This window comes from Salvia miltiorrhiza, chromosome 5 (assembly GCF_028751815.1).
Source record: "Salvia miltiorrhiza cultivar Shanhuang (shh) chromosome 5, IMPLAD_Smil_shh, whole genome shotgun sequence".
In the NCBI taxonomy this organism is placed as follows: domain Eukaryota; kingdom Viridiplantae; phylum Streptophyta; class Magnoliopsida; order Lamiales; family Lamiaceae; genus Salvia; species Salvia miltiorrhiza.
In genome coordinates, this window is record NC_080391.1 from 52,103,709 (window position 1) to 52,123,041 (window position 19,333).

Here is a 19,333-nt window from a genome sequence, read left to right on the forward strand (position 1 = left end):
TTAAAAAGTTAGGTTAAGATGGGTTGTTGATAAAGATAATCTTATAATTAATATTGAAAGTGGTTAAAAGATGAAAAATAAGAATAACAGAAAGTTACATGGGAGACGACCCAAAAAAGAAAAATATGAAGTTATTTGAAGGACGGAAGGAGTATACTTATTTAAGTAGTGGATATTACTATAAGAGATTGAGACATGAATGAGTACAAAAATATTTTTTAATTGAATTTGAGATTAATATGAGCATATAATAAACGGGAACAAATATATAAATTTGTAACAACTTATATTTATAAAATTAAATGAGTTCATGTAACTAATCAAAATTGGGACGAGTACGAGTATATACATTTTAGACGGGTAAGAACATTTATCAACATGTCTTTGTGGAATTTTCTCTAATTTTAAGTGTTTTGTTATTCAAATTATCTATGTATGAGTAACATACATTCTTGACGGGTACGTACATTTTATCAACATGTTTACATAATTTTTTTTTTTCTAATTTATAATCTCTTAAATTTGTATATGATTGTTTATTCTTTAATATTTGAGTCTTTATTGAGACAGATAATCAATTATTGTGATAAGTTATATTTATAAATGTACGTAAATATGTGTGCATATTTAATATATGTTACTATACATTTTTGTGATCAGAATAAATAGTAAAATCGTTATTTACATAACAAATTCATTACTTTAATATAAATAATATTTTATTTATTATAATTATAAATATAATTAAAATAATTACCCGTAGAAATTCGATGGGTTACACACTAGTTTGATATATTATTTAACAATAAGGCATGTGATAACTAATAGATGCAGGGGATGATTTTGGGTATAATCGGAAGTATCACAGACCTAATCATATAAATTAAACGCTTGATTAAAGTGGATTATTTGGTTGGGTGGGAGAAGAAGGTCAGTATTTTTCAGTTTCTAACATATATTCTGTTATCATCGATCTCTGTGAGTGAGGATACGTGACAGCATAGAGGAGATAAAATCGTGAGATTGCAGTGCCTTTAAAGTAGGCTTAAAGTATGTCATTTTCTTATTCTTGTAACTGTTGTAAAGTGTTGATCCTTGAAGTTGATTAGTAAAGTTGAGAGCAATCCTATGCATGTAGATTATCTTTATCAAACCACGTAAATTTGGTGATTGATGTTTTACTTCTTTATTATCTGTTTTTTATGCTATTAGTTTGATAGTTCAGAGGAGTGTTAAACTCTTGTACTAAGATTCATAATAATTTATCATTAAATATTTACTTTGGATTGTTATTGCTACGAATAAAAAATTGAAAATTTAGAGTTAGACTAAAAAATTTCTAGCCCGAGTCAGGTGGCGCACATGTAGAACGATGGACCTTATTGCAATACATGTCCAATTTTAGAAAAGTCGATTTAGTCATTGAGTATATATTAATTCGCATATTGTAGGATAGAAAAAATTCAATTCAATTCAAGTAAATTCTTTGAGAAAAATTTGTTTACTAATCTTGACCCAAGGAAAATAGAAATTAATGTGCGTCTTAATATAGAGAGCTCCAAAAAAAGCATGATCGACAAACTCTCTTTCTGTTTTCATGCATGCACCGTTGTTTCCATGAGGAAATTAGCTGCAGAATTCGAACGCGACTGAATTTATCAAGAAGCTCTCCATAATCCGAGAGAGTTTGGAAGAGATGGTGCAGGAGAAGATTCGACATAGCTGGGAGGCGAAGAAGGGATCAATGAGCCGAATTACGGAGATAGAGAGCGAGATCGAAAAGGCGTCGAGAGATGATCGGAGCTGCCACAGCGTCTCCAGCGACATCCTCCCCGCCCTCGGCGTCCACTCCCCTCGAAAGCCCAAGCTCCGCTCCTTTATCATCTCCTCCCTCGACCCACGCTATAGGTTTGCTTTATTTCATCTCCATTTTGCTTTCCTTGCTCCTGATTTGATTTTGACCTAATTTCGACTGCTAATGTTAGTTATGCTTCACTTGACTTCATCTGTTTTTTTTGTTTTTTATTTTTAATTTTATTTTTATTATGCTTTTCAAATTGGTGTGTTTTTGGCAGTGATTTCCCATTGTCTTAGCTAGATTTGTTTCCTTGCTCATGATTTGGCCAAATCTGGATTGTTGGAGATCGTGCTTCGTTCCTTTGCTGATGAGTTGAAATAATGATGGTTGCAGAGTATGGGTGAACTTTCTGATCATACTAGTTTTCTACACAGCGTGGGTCTCCCCTTTTGAATTCGGTTTCAATATAGGGTATCATGGGCCTTTGGCCATCACAGACAACGTTGTCAATGGATTCTTCGCCATTGACATAGTTCTAACGTTCTTCGTGGCCTACCTCGACAAGACAACGTACCTCCTAGTCGATAATCATAAGCTGATTGCATTGCGATATGCTCAAACATGGCTCATCTTTGATGTGATCTCCACAATTCCCAGGCAGCTTGCTCAGAAAGTCTTGCCTGATTCGTATGACTATGTTAGTATACTTCGCCTCTGGCGTCTCAGACGAGCCAGTGCTATGTTTCAGAGGTGAAGAAATGTGCTGCACCGAGTTTTTTGAGACATGTTGCTTGCTTTACTGATGCATTGATTTATACTTTGGCGCAGATTGGAGAAAGACAGGAACTATAACTATTACTTTGTTCGAATTGCAAAGCTTACATGTGTGAGTGTTTAGGGGATTTAGGTTATGTATTTGTGGTGATTTCAGGATTTGGAATTCACATTTCAGAGCTATGCTTGCCCTTGTAGGTAGTTCTTTTTGAGATTCATTGTGCTGGTTGCTTCTTCTATCTCCTTGCTGATAGATATCCTGATCCAACGAAGACGTGGATTGGATCCGTGAGAGAAAATTTCAGACAAGAGCCTTTGTTTGAGCGATATGTAATATCGATGTACTGGTCGATCATCACTGCCACAACTGTTGGCTATGGTGATTATCATCCTGTGAACAAAGATGAGATGATCTTCACCATTTTCTATGTGTTTCTCAATCTTGGATTGAACTCATACATCATAGGAAACATGACCAACTTGATTGTTCAAGCAACATTCAGAACTAGGAAGTTTGTGAGTATGCATTTGTTTCAATTTTTTTTTTTAATCTTTTGCTTGTGGGCTTCAAGTGAAAAAGGATTCCTATGTTTCTAGAGAGAGACGGTTGGGGCGGCCTCAAGCTTTGCGAAGAGGAACGGACTGCCTAAACGCTTGCAGGATCAGATGATAGCTCACTTGAGTTTGAGGTATAGAACTGATTCAGAAGGACTGCAGCAGCAAGAAACTCTTGATGCTCTTCCGAAGGCGATTCGCTCAAGCATTTTGCATTTTCTATTTTACTCCCTTGTTGATAAGGTGTATTTGTTTAAAGGGGTGTCGAATGATCTGCTCTTTCAGCTGGTAATGATTAGGATTGATGGCCTCATTTCATTTTGAATTTCTTTGAGCTAGATTTTCATGTTCTTGATCTTGATAAGTCAATCTTGCAAAGGTCTCTGAGATGAAGGCTGAGTATTTTCCTCCTAGAGAAGATATAATATTGCACAATGAAGCACCTACAGATTTGTACATTTTGGTTACTGGTGCAGTGGTACACACACATTCTCTCTCTCTCTCTCTCTCTCTCTCTCTCTCTCTCTTTCTCCTCTGATGCTATTCCTTGGTGACAGGAGCTTATCACCCACAAAAATGGAGCGGAAGTGGTAAGTAAGTCTGTATTTGATGAGATTCTATCCTTATTTACGAGGTAGGAATGCCAAAAAAGAAAAAGAAGAAAAGGTTTATGATAAGGTTTGATGATGATTTATGTCTACAACATAAGGTGTTTGAAGAGCTCAAGAGAGGAGGTGTTTGTGGTGAAGTAGGCGTTCTCTGCTACAGGCCTCAAGTTTGCACTGTTCGTACAAAACGGTTGAGCCAGCTTCTCCGCTTGAGTCGTTCTTCACTTCTCAATATGCTTCAAGCTAACATAGGAGATGGGACTATAATCATGAACAATCTTGTTCAGGTTTGACATTTTGGTTCTGTGTTTAGCTTATCAGATGATACAATTCTTGCCGATTCTTAACTATCTGGTTTGTATTTCATCGAATGTAGCATCTGAAAGAACAAGATGATCCGGTGATGCAAGAGATCTTGGCTGACACAGAGCACATGCTAACTCAAGGTAGAGTGGATATGCCTCTCACCTTATGCTTCGCAGCAGCAAGGAAAGATGACCTACTGCTGCAGCGTATGCTCAAACGAGGCTTGGATCCGAATGAACTTGACAGAGACGGGCGCAATCCTTTGGTAAGCACAACCTAATAATACCGCTCGTTTTTTAACCATCATATGTATGTGATAGGCCTCATTTATTGTTGGTCTATGCAGCATCTTGCAGCATCAAATGGAAGCATAGAATGCGTGTTGCTTCTTTTAGATCATGGAGCAGATCCTAACATAAGAGGTATCTATGTTCTATACTAGGTCTAGATTGCTAGAAAAATGCACTATATACTAGGAAAAATAACTGTGTGTTCTACCTGCAGATTCTGAAGGAAAAGTACCTCTGTGGGATGCAATTTTGGGGAGGCATGAGGTTGTGATCAAAGCACTCGTTGACAATGGGGCTACATTAGCCTCCGGTGATATAGGCGAGTTTGCTTGCTATGCAGCGGAGCAAGACAACATAGAGCTACTGAAAGAAATCACCAAATTTGGAGGGGATGTGACGTCCCTCAGCAGTAGTGGCACCACAGCTCTGCACACTGCTGTGTCCCAGGATAAGCTTGAAGTCGTCAAGTTTCTGATCGAGCAGGGGGCGAACATAGACAAGCCAGACTCCCATGGATGGACATCACGCGCCTTAGCTCATCACCAAGGCCACAAAGAGATGATGGCCTTGTTTCAGACAATCCAACACCTCAAGAAAACCATGTCTCTACCTCCTCTTCACCCAGCGGAACCACCTTACCTTAAGAAACATTCCAGTGAATCCTCATTGCCTCGTCTCAAAGAAGAGGAGCAGAGCTCACCTTCGAATGTATCCTCGCACCTAAAATACAGCATCAATGACTTTCAGAAGTCTCTTGCAGGGATCATAACAAGTCAGGGTAGGCCTAGTGATGGTAAGTTTGGGAGAATCTCTACATTTATGTACACAACTTTGGAGATTTCACTCATATCTTTGTATCGTGCAGGAGGAATGATCCTTTCAACTCCTGCGCCTCCTGCTACGCCTCGCAAACCCATCAGAGTGTTTGTAAAGCGTGCAGGGAGTGGAGACGACGTGGAAGGTAGCGTCATGATTATGCCAGGATCTCTCCAAGAGCTCATGGAATGGGGCTATCAGAAGTTTGGCTTCTATCCTACAAGAATTCTTACAGAAGATGGAGCTGTGATTGAAGATTTGGCTGTAATAAGAGATGGTGATCATCTCTTTTTGTCTAGTTAAGCTAGATTTTCATGAAATAGAATAGCAATATTTTTGTAGCAGAAACGGCAAAATAATTTTGAGCAATCATCACAAAACATACTACTAATTGTTCTCTTCATTTTTGGCCTCGAGAAATCTATTTTGTTCTCATGAGATAAGCTTTTTTGATTAGTATGAAAGAGTTAAATATAAATCTCTTTCGATGATTTAAATGTGATGCAAAAATACCAAACCTTTTTGCGCATCTCAGTTATGATCATGAGAAGAATTTTCTTATGCTTCACCAAAATATCACAAGTGGGAAATTCAAACTGCACAACACTCTTCAGTTTAGAAATGATTATTCATGTAGATATATATATATATTGAATGACTACTCACCTAAAAAGAATTAAGTCAGAATAAAATCATTTCTATTTTAAGAGAAATGATAGCATCTCAGTCTGTTACATCAGTTAAAAAAAAAAACAATGAATCAAATAACCAATATCCTTTAATAGAATTTCCTAACTTCATGAACAAGGAGAAAAATCATCAGTATAAAGGAGGAACACAGAAGCTGTCTTTCTTCTTTCTTTTCTTTTTCCCTCCATGATTCCATCTTCCTCTAGTTGAAGCAACACTGCAAGGCATATGCAGCTTTCTGCAGGACTAATCCCAGTCGAGAAAAGAATCCTCGTCTATCATCACCCGCGCTCTTCCACCCCAGCCTCATTATACTTGCACATACTATGCTACGACAGTGTAGATGATAGAAGAAGGAGGAATCCATGATTCCACGACAAAAATTAGACGTTCCGTGTCCAACTCTCCTCACCTCCTCGAAGATCCTTCGTGAAAAACCTGCAATAACACAATGCATCACACAATCATAACCAACTGATATGTTGTCTCTCTCTCTCTCTCTCACTCACTTTTTTCTTATTTTTTGGCTGTCTGTTGTAAGTTATGAGTTTTACTGACCTCAGCATGCCGGTCGTTGAAGCTCAACGACCGGTGCCTTATCTCACCCCTATGCGTCAGCATCTCGTCTAACAGTTCAGCAGATGTTACATCAGGGGAGAATCCTTCATCATCGGTGTCAGTGAGTCCTTCATCCTGCTTTACCACAGCATAACTCATGCTCAGTGCCTTACAATGTGTTTCCAATAAGTTAAAAAAACATTGTTTCACACGTAGTACCTCGTGTGGCCTCCTAGAACTGAATGGGTGCCCCACGACTTCTTCATACTCAGCTGCATCCAGTTGCTGCAGATAGTAAGGTGGGAACATCTTGGGCAGGACGTGCTCCCTTATGCTTATCAGAAGGAAAAACGGCAGGGGGAAGAGTATTCCGGCAATAGGTATCCACGTGATCCCAAAGCAGACAAGGAGATATGCAAATTGGAAGAGTGTGAACAACGCGATGTATTTGAATGGCACCGACTCCAAAAATGAGACGTGGAACTCTTCAATGACTCTGCCAAAGAAAGAAGTTGCACTAGTTAGGTATTGAAAATCTTATACTACTTGCACAGATTCATTTTTTCACCAAAAAAAAATAAAAACTTGTATTGATTCATTTGAAGATGAGACTAGGCTCGGGGGCTTACTTGAAACGACGACGTGGAGGAACAAACAGCAGCAGCAGCCTCTCCCAGAACTGGTTACCAGGAAGGCTCTCGATGGCCATGTAGGCGAAGTACCCCCACAAGACGGAGGTTGGTATCATCTTGATCACGGGCATGGCACACAGGGCGACCCCAACGAGCACAGATTGGAGCAAGTTGCTCAGCCTTTGCTCGTTGACTCGGATTGGCAAGTGGAGATCAAGACACTTCTCAGGATCAAATTTTTCTTCATGATCTTCATCATCATGTTTCAACACAGCTTCTCTCAGATTTGCCAAATCTCTGTCTACAGTGTGCTGCAGAAACATGAAAAATATATGCCTAACTATAATCCAAACACCACAAAATCAACGAGAGCAAGAGAGGGGGGGGAGACGTTACAGGAGGCGTGCTGTCCATTTCAACGAACACAGCATGCATTCTTCCGTATATCTCCAACTGGCTCGCGTTTAGCTTCATCCCCTCCTTTGCACGCTTCATCATTTTTTTCTGCATTTCCTGCAACAGATAAGAGAGTATATTTTCTAGTCAAAACATGTTCTAATTCAAGAAGACGCAAAACAAATGGATTTTAAACATGTTCCCACCTGCTTTTTGAGGACTGCAAGACTCCTCGTATGCATAGGAGATTGTGGCAGCACCCCATTCGAAGGAGGAAGTCCGATCAACCCACAGAGCAAAGTCTGCAAACACAAGTTGCAGTCAATTTCAGACGACGCTCCCAGCCTAATCCACAACGCTAAAGAAGCTAACGACAACCTTAAAACACACATACCATGACGCCAAGCAACATGATGTCATAATGGTAAGCCGAAGGATTCTGCAGATTGAATTCCTTTGGTTGTGCCATTTGTGAGGCCACACTGTGGTCGAAGAAGTATAGTCCCGCAATCATCACTGCTGGTATCAAGGCGGCAAACACATAGCCTACCGATATCTTCCCCATGTCCTGCAAATTTCAAGAGTCGAGCCAATCTTGATGTGCTATCGCTTTCTAACAATCACATATCCGTTTACTAACATCATGGAAGCAACAAAACACTAGAAAGATTCTTGAGTCCTAAGAATGTCTGAGTAGTACCTTGATCACGGTCCAATGTTGCAACGATTGTTTCTTCCAGGGAGGCGAACCAATCAGCCTCCTTGGAACTCCAGAGGGAAGTCTGCCCGGTGCACTATACGATAAGGCAGTCCACACCACAACCATCAATGGAACACCGTAGTCTGCAATGAAACTCCTCATCATGGCTGCAAAAAAAACGCACAAAAGTTCAAGATTTAGATGAAGTTAGACTGCACCGAGTTTGAATTATCCATAGATTTCCCAATACCTGTACCATAACGCCATGACCTAGCCTCTCTCGTCTTCAAGCAAGTGATAAGCACGCCAAACATGAACACGACTGAGAGTAATCCGTTAATATAAAGCCATTCAAACTGGTTTTGTTCTTCTCCACCATCTTCACCTTGTGGGACGTGAAACTCACTCACAACGCCCTGTGGTTCGATTACTAATAGTTACAAACATTGAAAAAGAAAATTGAGGAATATGAAGAAATGCAGTATACTTTGATGGCTTCTTGCAAGAAAAGCACAGATATCAGCATGCCAAAGAGCTCCCCTGCCACCCTCGTGAAACGAGTAATTATCGTGCAAGCATTGAATATAGCAAGAAGAAACAGCAGCAATGCAGTCCACACACACACCCTGCTCACATAAAAGGGAAACATCAATTCATCATGAACAAATTTTGGCAACACAAATCTCAGATAGTCCGTAGATCTCTCACCATGCAGCCCAGGCTAAATACAACTCTTTTCCTATATTGCTCTTGGCAAAACTGTACAAGTATGAGTACATGATTATGGTAGGCTCTGCAACGCCTAGGATTAGCAATGGCTGCCCACCAAAAATCGAGTGGATGACACCACAGATGGCAGTAGACAGGAGAGTCTCATCTGTGCTCAAGCTCGCGTCTTAACATGAAAAACAACACAAACTTTTCAATGACATTGTTTCATAAAAACATCGGACACCACAAAGTCCTAGAAAAGCGACCTGTTTCTCGACTCAATTGCTCCCCAAAGGCGACTACAGGGAGAGCAGAAGCGAAGAAAATGTATGCTGCTGGAGCCAAAATCCTGAAATGGTGAATGGAAGCAAAGATAAGCAACCACATTCTTTCTTTAAAAAGTGATTCTTTCGAGCAAGAAAATAGGGAGGATTTGCACCTTGGACCGGAACTACATGAATCGAGCCAATCTTTTTTGTAGCATGCAAGCCTTCCTTTGAAATCTCTGGTTACTCCTTTGAGAGGAGTCTTAAGGCTATCCATTTCACAGGCTAGCAATCGAGATGAGTAAACTAGTGAATGGATTGATTAATGCATTTATATATCCATGAATAAAGATTTCTATAAAAGGATAATGTGATCATAACATTCACTCAAAACTAATATGCTTTTACCACAAACTGCAGTGAGTGAAGCAGTAGAGAATTAGCAGAATCAATGGAGATAAACACAATTTTACATGTAATGTATTATCCCTCCATTCATACCAAAGGTTTTTCAGAAGATTTCTGCATGAATTATCATGGAAAACATCAATAAAACAATGGGAATCAGACATCAGAAACACATTTTCAATGGATACATTTCCAAAAACAGTCTCAGTCAAGATCATGATCATCAACACAACTTTTACACCAAATTCTTGAATGAAGAACATGAAATTAGCCATATGTTCCGAACAATGTACACGAATTGTCTATGATTTCAAACAATCACAAATATGCATATATCATACATATGAAGCCCCGTTGTCTTGATCAAGACAGGTGAAATTCATACAACTCAAACTCAAATTCAAGATTCAATAAACCAGCTCCACATATATCATATGCATGCTCTAGGAAAATGCACAAATTAAAAAATAACGATGAAACTTGTAAAGATTTGGAACACGAGGGCTCGATCAAGTTTCAAGAAAGAAATCGATGGCGGCGGTAAGAATCTTAGACGACGAAAAACAAGAAGAGGGTTGTCGTCAAGATTCAATCTTTCTAAGCGCCGCCGTCGAAGATGTGAGAGAATTTGCAAAAAATAGAGAGAAACCAAAAATAAAAAATAAAAATAAAAACTCTTCACCTCTCTCTCTACCTCTCACACACACACTCAGTTTGCTGTGTGTAATTAAGCTCGTTTCCAATTCCCCTCCTATTTTCTTTATTTCCCAGATATTATTCAGGAGAAATGCAGCAATGCATGAAGCTTTAATTTAGAGAGAGGAAGATACAGAAAGAAATAGATACAGATATAGAAACAAACGAATGCATGCATTAATGTGACATGAGAAACTTTGTTTCTTTTTTTCTTCCTTTTTTTTTAATTAAATTTTCTTGTATCGTGAAAAGCGGCGGTAGTGTTACTAAATAAAATTACTCGGTCATACTTTCTTCTAATTTTCAGGGAAATTCTTTATTCTAAATCGTATGTAATCTTGTGTTTTTATAAAATTAAAGAGTGTTTTTTTTTTAAATAAAGGATATAATTGCCCCTTGATTGTTCATTTCATAAACAAGGTACATTTTTGGTGTGTTCAGATGCACTATACATATATTCTAATTAAATTATAATTATAATTAATCAACTTTTATTAGAGTAATAAATTTTAATTAAAGTAAATACACCGTACATCAGCGCGTACACAACATTTTAAGATTGAAATATTATTGCAGGTAGAAAATTTAAAATTAATATACAAAATTAGAATTTGATTAAAAAATTAATAATTTATAAGCAATTAACCCACGAAATAACTCCTCCAACTTACATAAGAAAGATTATTGATGATTTCGAAAGTATAGGTTACTGTTTCTAATTTATTTTAATTTTTTGTAGGACAAAACAGCAAAGAGGTATTTTAAGTTTGTAGCTAAGGATGTTTTTTCAAATTCAGATATTTTATATATTTGTCTCTTATACAATATTCCAGTAAAAAAAATTGAATTTGTTAATGTCAAGTGCATAAATTAAAGAAAAGGTGGGACTTGATATTTTATTGTGGCAATCACTTTGTGATTTTACGTCATAATATTGGTATTCTCAAACTAAAAGTGAGAAAATGCTATTAAATGTTATTTTCACTTTATTCCATTGGTATTAATATGGGGATGGGCCTTTGAGTCAAATCTTTGATTTTTTCCTTGCTTAATCCTTTTTATTTTTTATTGTTGAGGGAATGCTAAGTCATTTTCTTGAAATTACATAGAAAAAAGTCCTACAATTAATGAACTTTTGTTTCCAAGTGGTATATGGAAAAATACTACTGTACTGATTCGAATTTTAATAAAAATATGAGTTCCACAAAAAAAATAAAAATAAAAATGTAAGAATAAGTTTCACAAAATTTAATTTAAAAGACTAGAGTATGAGTGTCTTTCTTTCTTTAAATTCCTTTTTTTTCCAAAAAAAAAAAAAAACCTTCCCAACCAAAAATAGAGTCGCACTTTTTGTTACATATGCACAAAGACTCTATACATTGTTGATGTTAACCCTAATGTATTTTACATTTACTTGTGGCGGGTAGCATACACTAGCACATCAAGAGAAGAGCGTCGCGGGTGCGGCCGAGGAGATTCAACGCCGTCGCAGCAATGTGGTTTCCGGTCAGCCCTGCAGCCGCAAGCTGATCGTTAGGCTGTGCCCCCTCGATGTAGTTGTCGGGCAGCGTGATGGGGCGCCACTGCAACAAGAAAAAACGGCAATGAAGCACCCGGTTAGACACGAACGAGAGCGACTCGTTTCTACGTTCGCGACAAAACCACGGGAGAAAAACACGTGTATAAATAGTTTGTCGACTTCTCTACAAGAGCCTAGATATTTTCAAGGGTAAATATCAGTTTACGTCCCCACCTACCTGATCGAGAGTTTTTCAACAATGTCCCAATATTTCATAAATTACAATTCTATACACGACCTTTCAACATTTTCACAATTAGGTTTCGAGGTGATATTTGCAGCTCCTAAAATCTCATGTGGCGTGCTATCATTTTGGAGCAATGTGAAATATCAGACTATATAAAGCCCAGTAATTTATATGCAATTTAACCATTTATTTAACATCGGGACGTTATTGAAAACCGCTCAAAGGATGCGACATAAACAAGGATTCATGCTATAATTCCATTTCTATATCCGGAAAACACGAGTTCTCACACGATAGTCGACTCTCGACATATATTACGATCATAAGCACGTTTACTCTATTTAACGCGTAAAATACGAAAACATGTACCTTAATTCCAGCATCGAGAAGGCCGTCGAGAGAAATGAACTGAGCGACGTGTGCTCCAAAACCTCCGATAGAACCTTCCTCGACTGTGATGAGGAACTTGTGGTTCTTGCATAGCATCCTCACCAGCTTTATGTCGAGCGGCTTGCAAAATCTCGCGTCAGCAACGGTGACATCTATACCCATATTCGAGAGAATGGCATGCGCCCGAAGACAATTTTGTACCATGGAACCAAAGCCGAGCAGAGCGATATCTTTACCCTCTACGAGTAACCTTCCTCTACCAACCTAACGACATACGATCATAGGTATTAGAAACTTTCATATAAAGCAAGATGGTGCGAACGGATCAAAATATACGAGGCGATATACTACCTCAATCGGTTCACGAAGATGCAAGTTAGGGTCCATACTAGCAATGGCACCTCTAGGATAGCGAAAGCAAACTGGTCGGTCCTCAATGTCCGCAGCAGTGCTCACCATACGAGCAAGCTCAATCTCGTCAGATGGTGCCATCACGATCATGTTAGGCAGGCACGACATGAATGTTATGTCAAAGGCTCCTGAATGCGTGGCACCATCGGACCCGACTAGTCCGGCACTTGTGAGAACAAAACGCACAGGAATCTTCTGCCTGTCTACGTCGTGAACTACCTAACGCATTAGGAAAAAGTTTCAGACACATAAAAATGTATTCAAAATCCAAATTCAAGATCCTTTAGGTCGAAGCTCGGGGAGGAAAGTTGGAACCTGATCGTATGCTCTCTGCAGGAACGACGCAGGAATTATACAGAAAGGCTTCAATCCTCCACAAGCAAGCCCAGCAGAGAAAGTTACTGCATGCTGCTCGGCCATACCAACGTCGAAAAATCTGTCACGCAATTTATCTTTTAATGCTCGAAATGATGTCTCCATTCCCATCCCTGCATGGACCACCACAATATCTTCGTCTATCTCCGCCTCTGTGATCAAAGCCTTTGCAAAGTGGTCGCTATATGTTTGAGGTCGAGACCTGAAGGGCGCTGCTTCAATGGTAAAGGGACCTGATTGCCAACATCATTAGAAGAGGAAAGAAATAAAGAGAGAAAATAAATATCGATCCAACACAGTAGCTTCACGAATGCCATCATTATATATAAATTGAAACCTACTAGTGTAAGCCTCTCTTCACAGAACGAGAGCAAGATCGTTATTTTAGCAAGAAGTAATCATAGAAACAGAACTATTAACAGGAACTACCAGAAATGGAGCAAACCTTCGACACATTCTTCCGATACTTTACCCATCTGGTTATCTTCTACTGCATACTCCTCCTTCGTTACGACATGAACAAGAACCGGTCCCATCGAATCCAATGAAGCCACTTCGTGCAAAACACAAAGTAGGTCTTCAATGTTATGCCCATCAACAGGGCCAATATAATACAACCCGAGCTCCTCAAATAGAGTTGATCCCGGAGGACCCACCATCCCTCGTGCATACTCATCGATTTTGGCAGCCCATTCGTGCATCCCACGGCCAATTCTCTTAGTAAGAACCTGAAATAACGCAGCAAGTGCTCTGATGTGTTAAAAGGAAGAAATCTCCTCGAAGTTATGATTGTTTTCTTGTCAAGGGATGATCATGAATACCTTGGCAACTTCTCTAAATTTGCGGAAAAACTGACTAGATTGCAGCTTGCTAAGAGTACTAGATACAGCATTGATCGATGCCTTTGGGGCTTGATCGAGCTTAGGATTTGATGAGTGATGACGGTCGTTTAATATCACTACCATATTTGAATCCAAATAACCTGCATTGCTCATAGCCTCATACACCTGGCCGGCCATGGTCGTTTCATTGCTGATTACTGAAACTATACGATCTCTTTTTCCCTTAATATCTCGTGCAACAGCCATTCCTGGATAAAAAACACAAAACTGGAGTTGAAATACTCAATTTATGATATCACGACACCAATCAAAGAAAGCCATTATTAGATATCTGAAAAGGCAAACCAAATAAAGGTAACTTCGACTAGGTTACCAAGTCCAGAAGATATGCTGCTACATCCATGCCCAGCTCCAAACGGGTCATACTCATTACGACATGCATAGCTGGAAAGATCGTCAACCTGCCCTGATTTATTCAGGCAAGCCCTTCTCCCTGTGAGAAGCTTGTGAGGATATGTCTGTTCAAGTCAATAGCAGAGGAGAGTGAATGAAGCCCCGAGGTAAATTTACAGTAAGCAATACAATCTGCTTGATCTCCGTCACAAGTTACACGCTCATCATCAAATAATTCATGAATAAAAAGTAAAGGCACAATGATAGAGTAAAGGCGTGTGAAGATGAAGAAAGAAGAAAGAAAATAAAAATACGATATATAAACTCCTCCTGCGAGGCCCTCAGAGAAAAATATCTCTGCCCTACAGCTATTGCTGTCCCTAAACAATGATCCCCTGATATCCTTAACCCTAAGTCGTAAAGAACTATATACAGACCTAATGACTTGAGGCCCAATTAAATGACTTGGAGCCCATGAGTCTGACCTAAATAACTTAACCCTAAATAATTGAACTACTGCGAAAAATAAAAGATAACTATGAAACTAACAAAAACTAATAAAATAAAGATAATCCTAAATCTACAGGCTGCAGCTGATCTACACGCTATCAATTGCCCGCCTGTCGAAACAGCCTTGTCCTCAAGGCGGTTGCTGATTCACATGACCCCATGGGACTTCCTCCTTCAGCCCGGTATCCTCAGAATTCTCTAGGTCCCTGCCCGGGTAATCTTCCATGTCACCGATTAAAACCTGTAGTGTTTTAGGTGGGCAGCGGTGCAACGGCCCAAATTTCAGGCTGCAACGAAAACAAGTGCCAGCTGCACGATGTTTCATGTACTCCTCAGTGGAGATGTTGCGAAAATTACGGGGAGGGGCAGACGAAGTGAGGGATGCAGTCGGAGAAGCGGACGACGTGTGGGAGACAACCGATGATGTGTTCGTCGTGGGTGGAGGGCTGTGATGTCTGACTGGGGAAGAATGCGGCTGGAAACTAAACCGTGATGGAGGTGTCGGGGTAGTGGTAACCCGAAAAGAGGGAGAACTCGTTTGTGGAGTACAAACCGAGTCGAGCTTTCTTGCCATCTGGACAGCAGCAGAATAGTCTGTAATAGTCGGGTCCTGAATCATCATGCGAAGTTCCTTCTTCAATCCCCCGAGGAAAAAACCCAAGTATTGCTCATCCGAGAATTCCGGCAGCTGGGATACTCGAGCTTCGAAAGCAGAAATATACTCCTCCAGAGTCCCCGTCTGCTTTGTAGTAACTAAAGCTTCAAAGCCATTAATAGCAGACCCATCCCCGAAACGAATCAATAACTCGCGAGTAAAACGCGACCAAGTCAAAGTAGGGCAGCGTCGCAGCAACATCTGTATCCATGGCATGGCAGAACCGGACATAGCAATGAGTGCAATTTTAACGCGTTGATCAGTGGGCGTAGCGTGCACTAAAAAATATTGTTCAGCACGAGCCAACCAAGAGTGTGCATCGGACCCATCAAAACCTGGAAGGTCCATCTTGTGCATGGGTGGTAAAATCTCCTCCTCGTTGTGGTGACTCCCGCCTGATTCCTCGTCGTGTGGAGTATCAACAGAGATGGAAAACTTCTTCATCAAGGCATCAAGTTTGGTCTCCATGGATGAGTGGCGGGCTTCTGTTGACGCTTGGAAAGTCCGCAACTCCCGAATGACGCCAGACAATTCCCCAATCGCCTTCTCTACATCCTCCAAACGAGATTCGGTACTTCGCGTAGTAACCATCGTTCACCGCACCAATTTGATAGAGTAAAGGCGTGTGAAGATGAAGAAAGAAGAAAGAAAATAAAAATACGATATATAAACTCCTCCTGCGAGGCCCTCAGAGAAAAATATCTCTGCCCTACAGCTATTGCTGTCCCTAAACAATGATGCCCTGATATCCTTAACCCTAAGTCGTAAAGAACTATATATAGACCTAATGACTTGAGGCCCAATTAAATGACTTGGAGCCCATGAGTCTGACCTAAATAACTTAACCCTAAATAATTGAACTACTGCGAAAAATAAAAGATAACTATGAAACTAACAAAAACTAATAAAATAAAGATAATCCTAAATCTACAGGCTGCAGCTGATCTACACGCTATCACACAATAAGTGTAAAATTGATGTTTATATCTACAAATAGATATCTTACTTGGTCTTCCATATCCCAGAGTATCTTGTCCACTGGGGCATGAAAAACGTGATGAATAGCAACTGCTAGTTCTACCACGGATAGGCTCGGTCGAAAAGATTTGTTAGTTTTTGACATGATGGATAATTCTGTTCGAATATCATCAGCCAGCTGCTTCAGCTCCTGCACACAGTTGCTTATGTTAGCAGAGGTCTATTATAGATTCAAATTCCAAGAGTTTATCGGTAGTACAAATGAAAAGATATCTGAAAGCTGACCAAACCTTCAAACTTAAATTTTTCAAATTCATGGGATTGTCAACCATATCAAGAATCGGTGTTAGGGCCTCCTCGTTCACGGCACCATCAGTGTTCGATGAGCAATGTACATGACCGCCATACTCCTACATCAACAAGTAGCATATTTCACGACAAGTTCTTAAAAAAAACACATGAAAACCAAAACAACAACATATGCTGAGGGTACTCTCACGCCAATAAATACCATATTTCGTAGAATAGCTCAAGAAACAGCAATATAAGATGGTATCTCAAATAAGTCAATTTCATTAATTTTGTAGAATCTGAAAGCAAACGCAGCCACGTGGAAGCTCAAACAAAAAATAAGTAGGGTGAGAAGAGTCATTGACACCCAACTCGCAGAGAATCTCTTTCTTAACTCAACGTAAATAAAGGATTTATGGGCAGAAAAACCTAGCGACTCGCACACCAATTGAAAAGACTTGCAACAGAATTGCTGCACGAATTAAGGAAATACAACATATAACAATAAACATCTTCCAATGATCTTGTTATTCATGACGAAAAAACAAACTCATTCTGCATCGTTTAACACCATCCATTCCTCCCTAATGAACGCTATGAGTTTTCAACCCTAACCCTAATACTAACTACTCAAGCAAGCAATTGCAATGCTGACAAGGGAATATGATTATGGGGTTGTGATTGTACCCCCTCTAACTTGATCCATTATCAATTTTACTAGCATTGACCGCATTCCTATATCTCTTAGCTCTTCAAAATGTATGGAAATTCGACTATATATAGAATTCCTTTTCCTTTCGAAGCCAAGTACCCAACATAGCATCATCACATGGAAATAAAAAACTAACAAAGGAATAATCTGGAATTCATTACTCTTAGTCATCTCGATCAAAAAAACATATATACACATAAAAAATAGAGGTGAATGATAATTCAGATACATCAAAAACCCAAAATTATGATACAAGCACACGCGCGCGCGCGCGCGCACACACTCCACAGCAATGAAAAAGTCAATAAACCTTATCAACCTAGACGGAAAAATTTTGATCCATTCACGAGCTAAAAACATTAATTTCTCAAAATACAATAACAAAAACAAGAATTCACCTTACACGTCAAACTTCGGTAAAAACCGAGTCTTGAAAATTCTACATTTGGAGGGAAATTAACTACTGATAATTCTACTTTCGGAAGCAAAAATCTTGAACTCCCAACAAGATTAGCACTAATCCTAAAAGGGTTTTGACAAGAAGAAGCAGCCATTGAGCAAGAGCAAGAAATTTCGCACCAAACACAATCAAAAAGTTCAAGAACAAATTCTTGCTGTACAAATTTAGACGATCAGAAAAGCCCAGAAAGTTCTGGAGAAAGAATCACTCCAATTTTTTACAGAGTCGTTGTTGAATATGAACACAACGATGTGAGCAAAATGACAAAGTGCGCATTTCTTGCAAGAGTGATATCGTGATGCTGAGATATGGAGTTGAAGATGAAAAAAAAAATGGGCCTTTCATGGGCTCTTTACAAACATATTTGGGCATTCCAATTTTGATCCAAAATATATTTTATTTTGGTCAATTTTATGGGCCCAATGGAGCGCTTTTATTTACCTTTTCAGTAATATAGAAATAGACTTTCTTTTGAATAACAAAATATACATATATTATAAGATTCATAGTCAATCAATATATATATATATAGCAGAAGATGTCATGGGAAATGCCTATGGAGAAAACATATAACCAGCGGATCCAGGGGGCCTCAAATTTTGAATTTTTTTTTAAAAATATATATATATATATATATATATAAAACTAAATATGCTGTAAATGAAACGCAACGGAACAGACCTAAACATTTCAAATTTCAAACCCTTCTTGCGCCGTTCCCCGCCGCCCGCTATCCGGCCACACCACCGCCACCGCGTCGAAGAGACTGGGCACTACCGCCGGCGCCGAGTCGAGGAAGCTAGAGTCTACTCCGTCGGCTGCTTGCAGACTCGTCGCAGTGAGTTTGCAATTTTTTCTTTTTGTGAAGATGCAATTTTTCCTCTGTTTTCCAATTAGATTAGAATTTGCAATTTTCTTCTTTTTGTAGAGCAGTAGCTAGAGATTAGATTATAATATTGTGAAATTGTGAGTGTAGGGGCAGGGCAGCCCATTTTTTAGTGAAAGGAGGAGATTGATATTTGTGAAATTTGAATACATTTGTTAATTTAGCCGATTTCCAGTGGAATAATACATATGTTAATTTAGAATGCTACTATTTGTCAAATTTTAATTGTGTGAATTCGTGTGAATGGATAATTAAGAACTATATTTGTGATTTGTTGTTTATGAATGCTAAATTGGATTAATTTATTTTTATAGCAAATGGAATGTTTTTTTTTTCTTCTTAAAAACGTAGAGGTCAATCTTTATGTGATTCAGTTACACCCGCTACTGAAACAAATGAAGTTGTACGTTTTTATTATTATGGTTGAACTAATGACAAAAAAATAATTACTATTTATTAA

The 19,333-nt window shown here is 39.0% G+C and overlaps 3 protein-coding genes across 7 annotated transcripts; 1 reads left to right on the top strand and 2 right to left on the bottom strand.

Annotated features, from left to right (window-relative positions):
• Window positions 1-1,466: 1,466 nt before the first annotated feature.
• Window positions 1,467-5,550, top strand: LOC131024902 (potassium channel AKT1-like). The gene is made up of 12 exons (XM_057954450.1): window positions 1,467-1,908; window positions 2,192-2,548; window positions 2,627-2,684; window positions 2,771-3,088; window positions 3,170-3,415; window positions 3,507-3,605; window positions 3,685-3,717; window positions 3,837-4,022; window positions 4,112-4,306; window positions 4,388-4,463; window positions 4,546-5,124; window positions 5,197-5,550. Exons 1-12 carry the CDS (start codon window positions 1,697-1,699, stop codon window positions 5,448-5,450), a joined length of 2,613 nt encoding a protein of 870 aa, XP_057810433.1. The 5' UTR covers window positions 1,467-1,696; the 3' UTR covers window positions 5,451-5,550.
• Window positions 5,551-5,873: 323 nt separating this feature from the next.
• LOC131024911 (boron transporter 4-like) lies at window positions 5,874-10,412 on the bottom strand. 3 transcript variants are annotated; one of them, XM_057954468.1, is made up of 14 exons: window positions 10,203-10,412; window positions 9,274-9,385; window positions 9,101-9,183; window positions 8,832-9,018; window positions 8,611-8,749; window positions 8,374-8,539; window positions 8,124-8,290; window positions 7,818-7,991; window positions 7,630-7,725; window positions 7,424-7,540; window positions 7,025-7,338; window positions 6,615-6,891; window positions 6,396-6,533; window positions 5,874-6,275 (listed from the first exon to the last, which is right to left on the bottom strand). In XM_057954468.1, the coding sequence occupies exons 2-14, from the start codon at window positions 9,375-9,377 to the stop codon at window positions 6,246-6,248; spliced, it is 1,992 nt and encodes a 663-aa protein (XP_057810451.1). In that variant the 5' UTR covers window positions 9,378-9,385; window positions 10,203-10,412; the 3' UTR covers window positions 5,874-6,245. The 3 variants fall into 3 exon arrangements, with proteins under 3 accessions (XP_057810451.1, XP_057810450.1, XP_057810452.1); XM_057954467.1 differs by having other exon boundaries at window positions 10,191-10,411; XM_057954469.1 differs by having other exon boundaries at window positions 5,875-6,275; window positions 6,396-6,530; window positions 10,191-10,410.
• A 991-nt stretch (window positions 10,413-11,403) lies between these two features.
• LOC131024907 (probable 1-deoxy-D-xylulose-5-phosphate synthase, chloroplastic) lies at window positions 11,404-18,939 on the bottom strand. 3 transcript variants are annotated; one of them, XM_057954460.1, is made up of 10 exons: window positions 18,669-18,939; window positions 16,815-16,934; window positions 16,553-16,714; window positions 14,362-14,506; window positions 13,968-14,236; window positions 13,592-13,874; window positions 13,087-13,379; window positions 12,712-12,990; window positions 12,340-12,624; window positions 11,404-11,787 (listed from the first exon to the last, which is right to left on the bottom strand). In XM_057954460.1, exons 2-10 carry the CDS (start codon window positions 16,854-16,856, stop codon window positions 11,638-11,640), a joined length of 1,908 nt encoding a protein of 635 aa, XP_057810443.1. In that variant the 5' UTR covers window positions 16,857-16,934; window positions 18,669-18,939; the 3' UTR covers window positions 11,404-11,637. The 3 variants fall into 3 exon arrangements, with proteins under 3 accessions (XP_057810443.1, XP_057810442.1, XP_057810444.1); XM_057954459.1 differs by lacking the exon at window positions 18,669-18,939 and adding an exon at window positions 17,926-18,309; XM_057954461.1 differs by lacking the exon at window positions 18,669-18,939 and adding an exon at window positions 17,931-18,065.
• Between the last annotated feature and the right edge of the window lie 394 nt (window positions 18,940-19,333).

Excerpts from the sequence above, each read along its gene's own strand:
- LOC131024902 (XM_057954450.1), top strand. The coding sequence starts at position 1,697 with ATGGTGCAGGAGAAGATTCGACATAGCTGGGAGGCGAAGAAGGGATCA. Across the intron at positions 3,718-3,836 it reads ACAAAAATGGAGCGGAAGTG|GTGTTTGAAGAGCTCAAGAG; the intron begins GTAAGTAAGTCT and ends CTACAACATAAG. Across the intron at positions 4,464-4,545 it reads AGCAGATCCTAACATAAGAG|ATTCTGAAGGAAAAGTACCT; the intron begins GTATCTATGTTC and ends TTCTACCTGCAG.
- LOC131024911 (XM_057954468.1), bottom strand. The coding sequence starts at position 9,377 with ATGGATAGCCTTAAGACTCCTCTCAAAGGAGTAACCAGAGATTTCAAA. Across the intron at positions 7,992-8,123 it reads AACATTGGACCGTGATCAAG|GACATGGGGAAGATATCGGT; the intron begins GTACTACTCAGA and ends TGAAATTTGCAG. Across the intron at positions 6,892-7,024 it reads CCTCCACGTCGTCGTTTCAA|AGTCATTGAAGAGTTCCACG; the intron begins GTAAGCCCCCGA and ends TTTCTTTGGCAG.
- LOC131024907 (XM_057954459.1), bottom strand. The coding sequence starts at position 18,081 with ATGGCTGCTTCTTCTTGTCAAAACCCTTTTAGGATTAGTGCTAATCTT. Across the intron at positions 13,875-13,967 it reads AATTTAGAGAAGTTGCCAAG|GTTCTTACTAAGAGAATTGG; the intron begins GTATTCATGATC and ends GCGTTATTTCAG. Across the intron at positions 13,380-13,591 it reads ATCGGAAGAATGTGTCGAAG|GTCCCTTTACCATTGAAGCA; the intron begins GTTTGCTCCATT and ends GTTGGCAATCAG.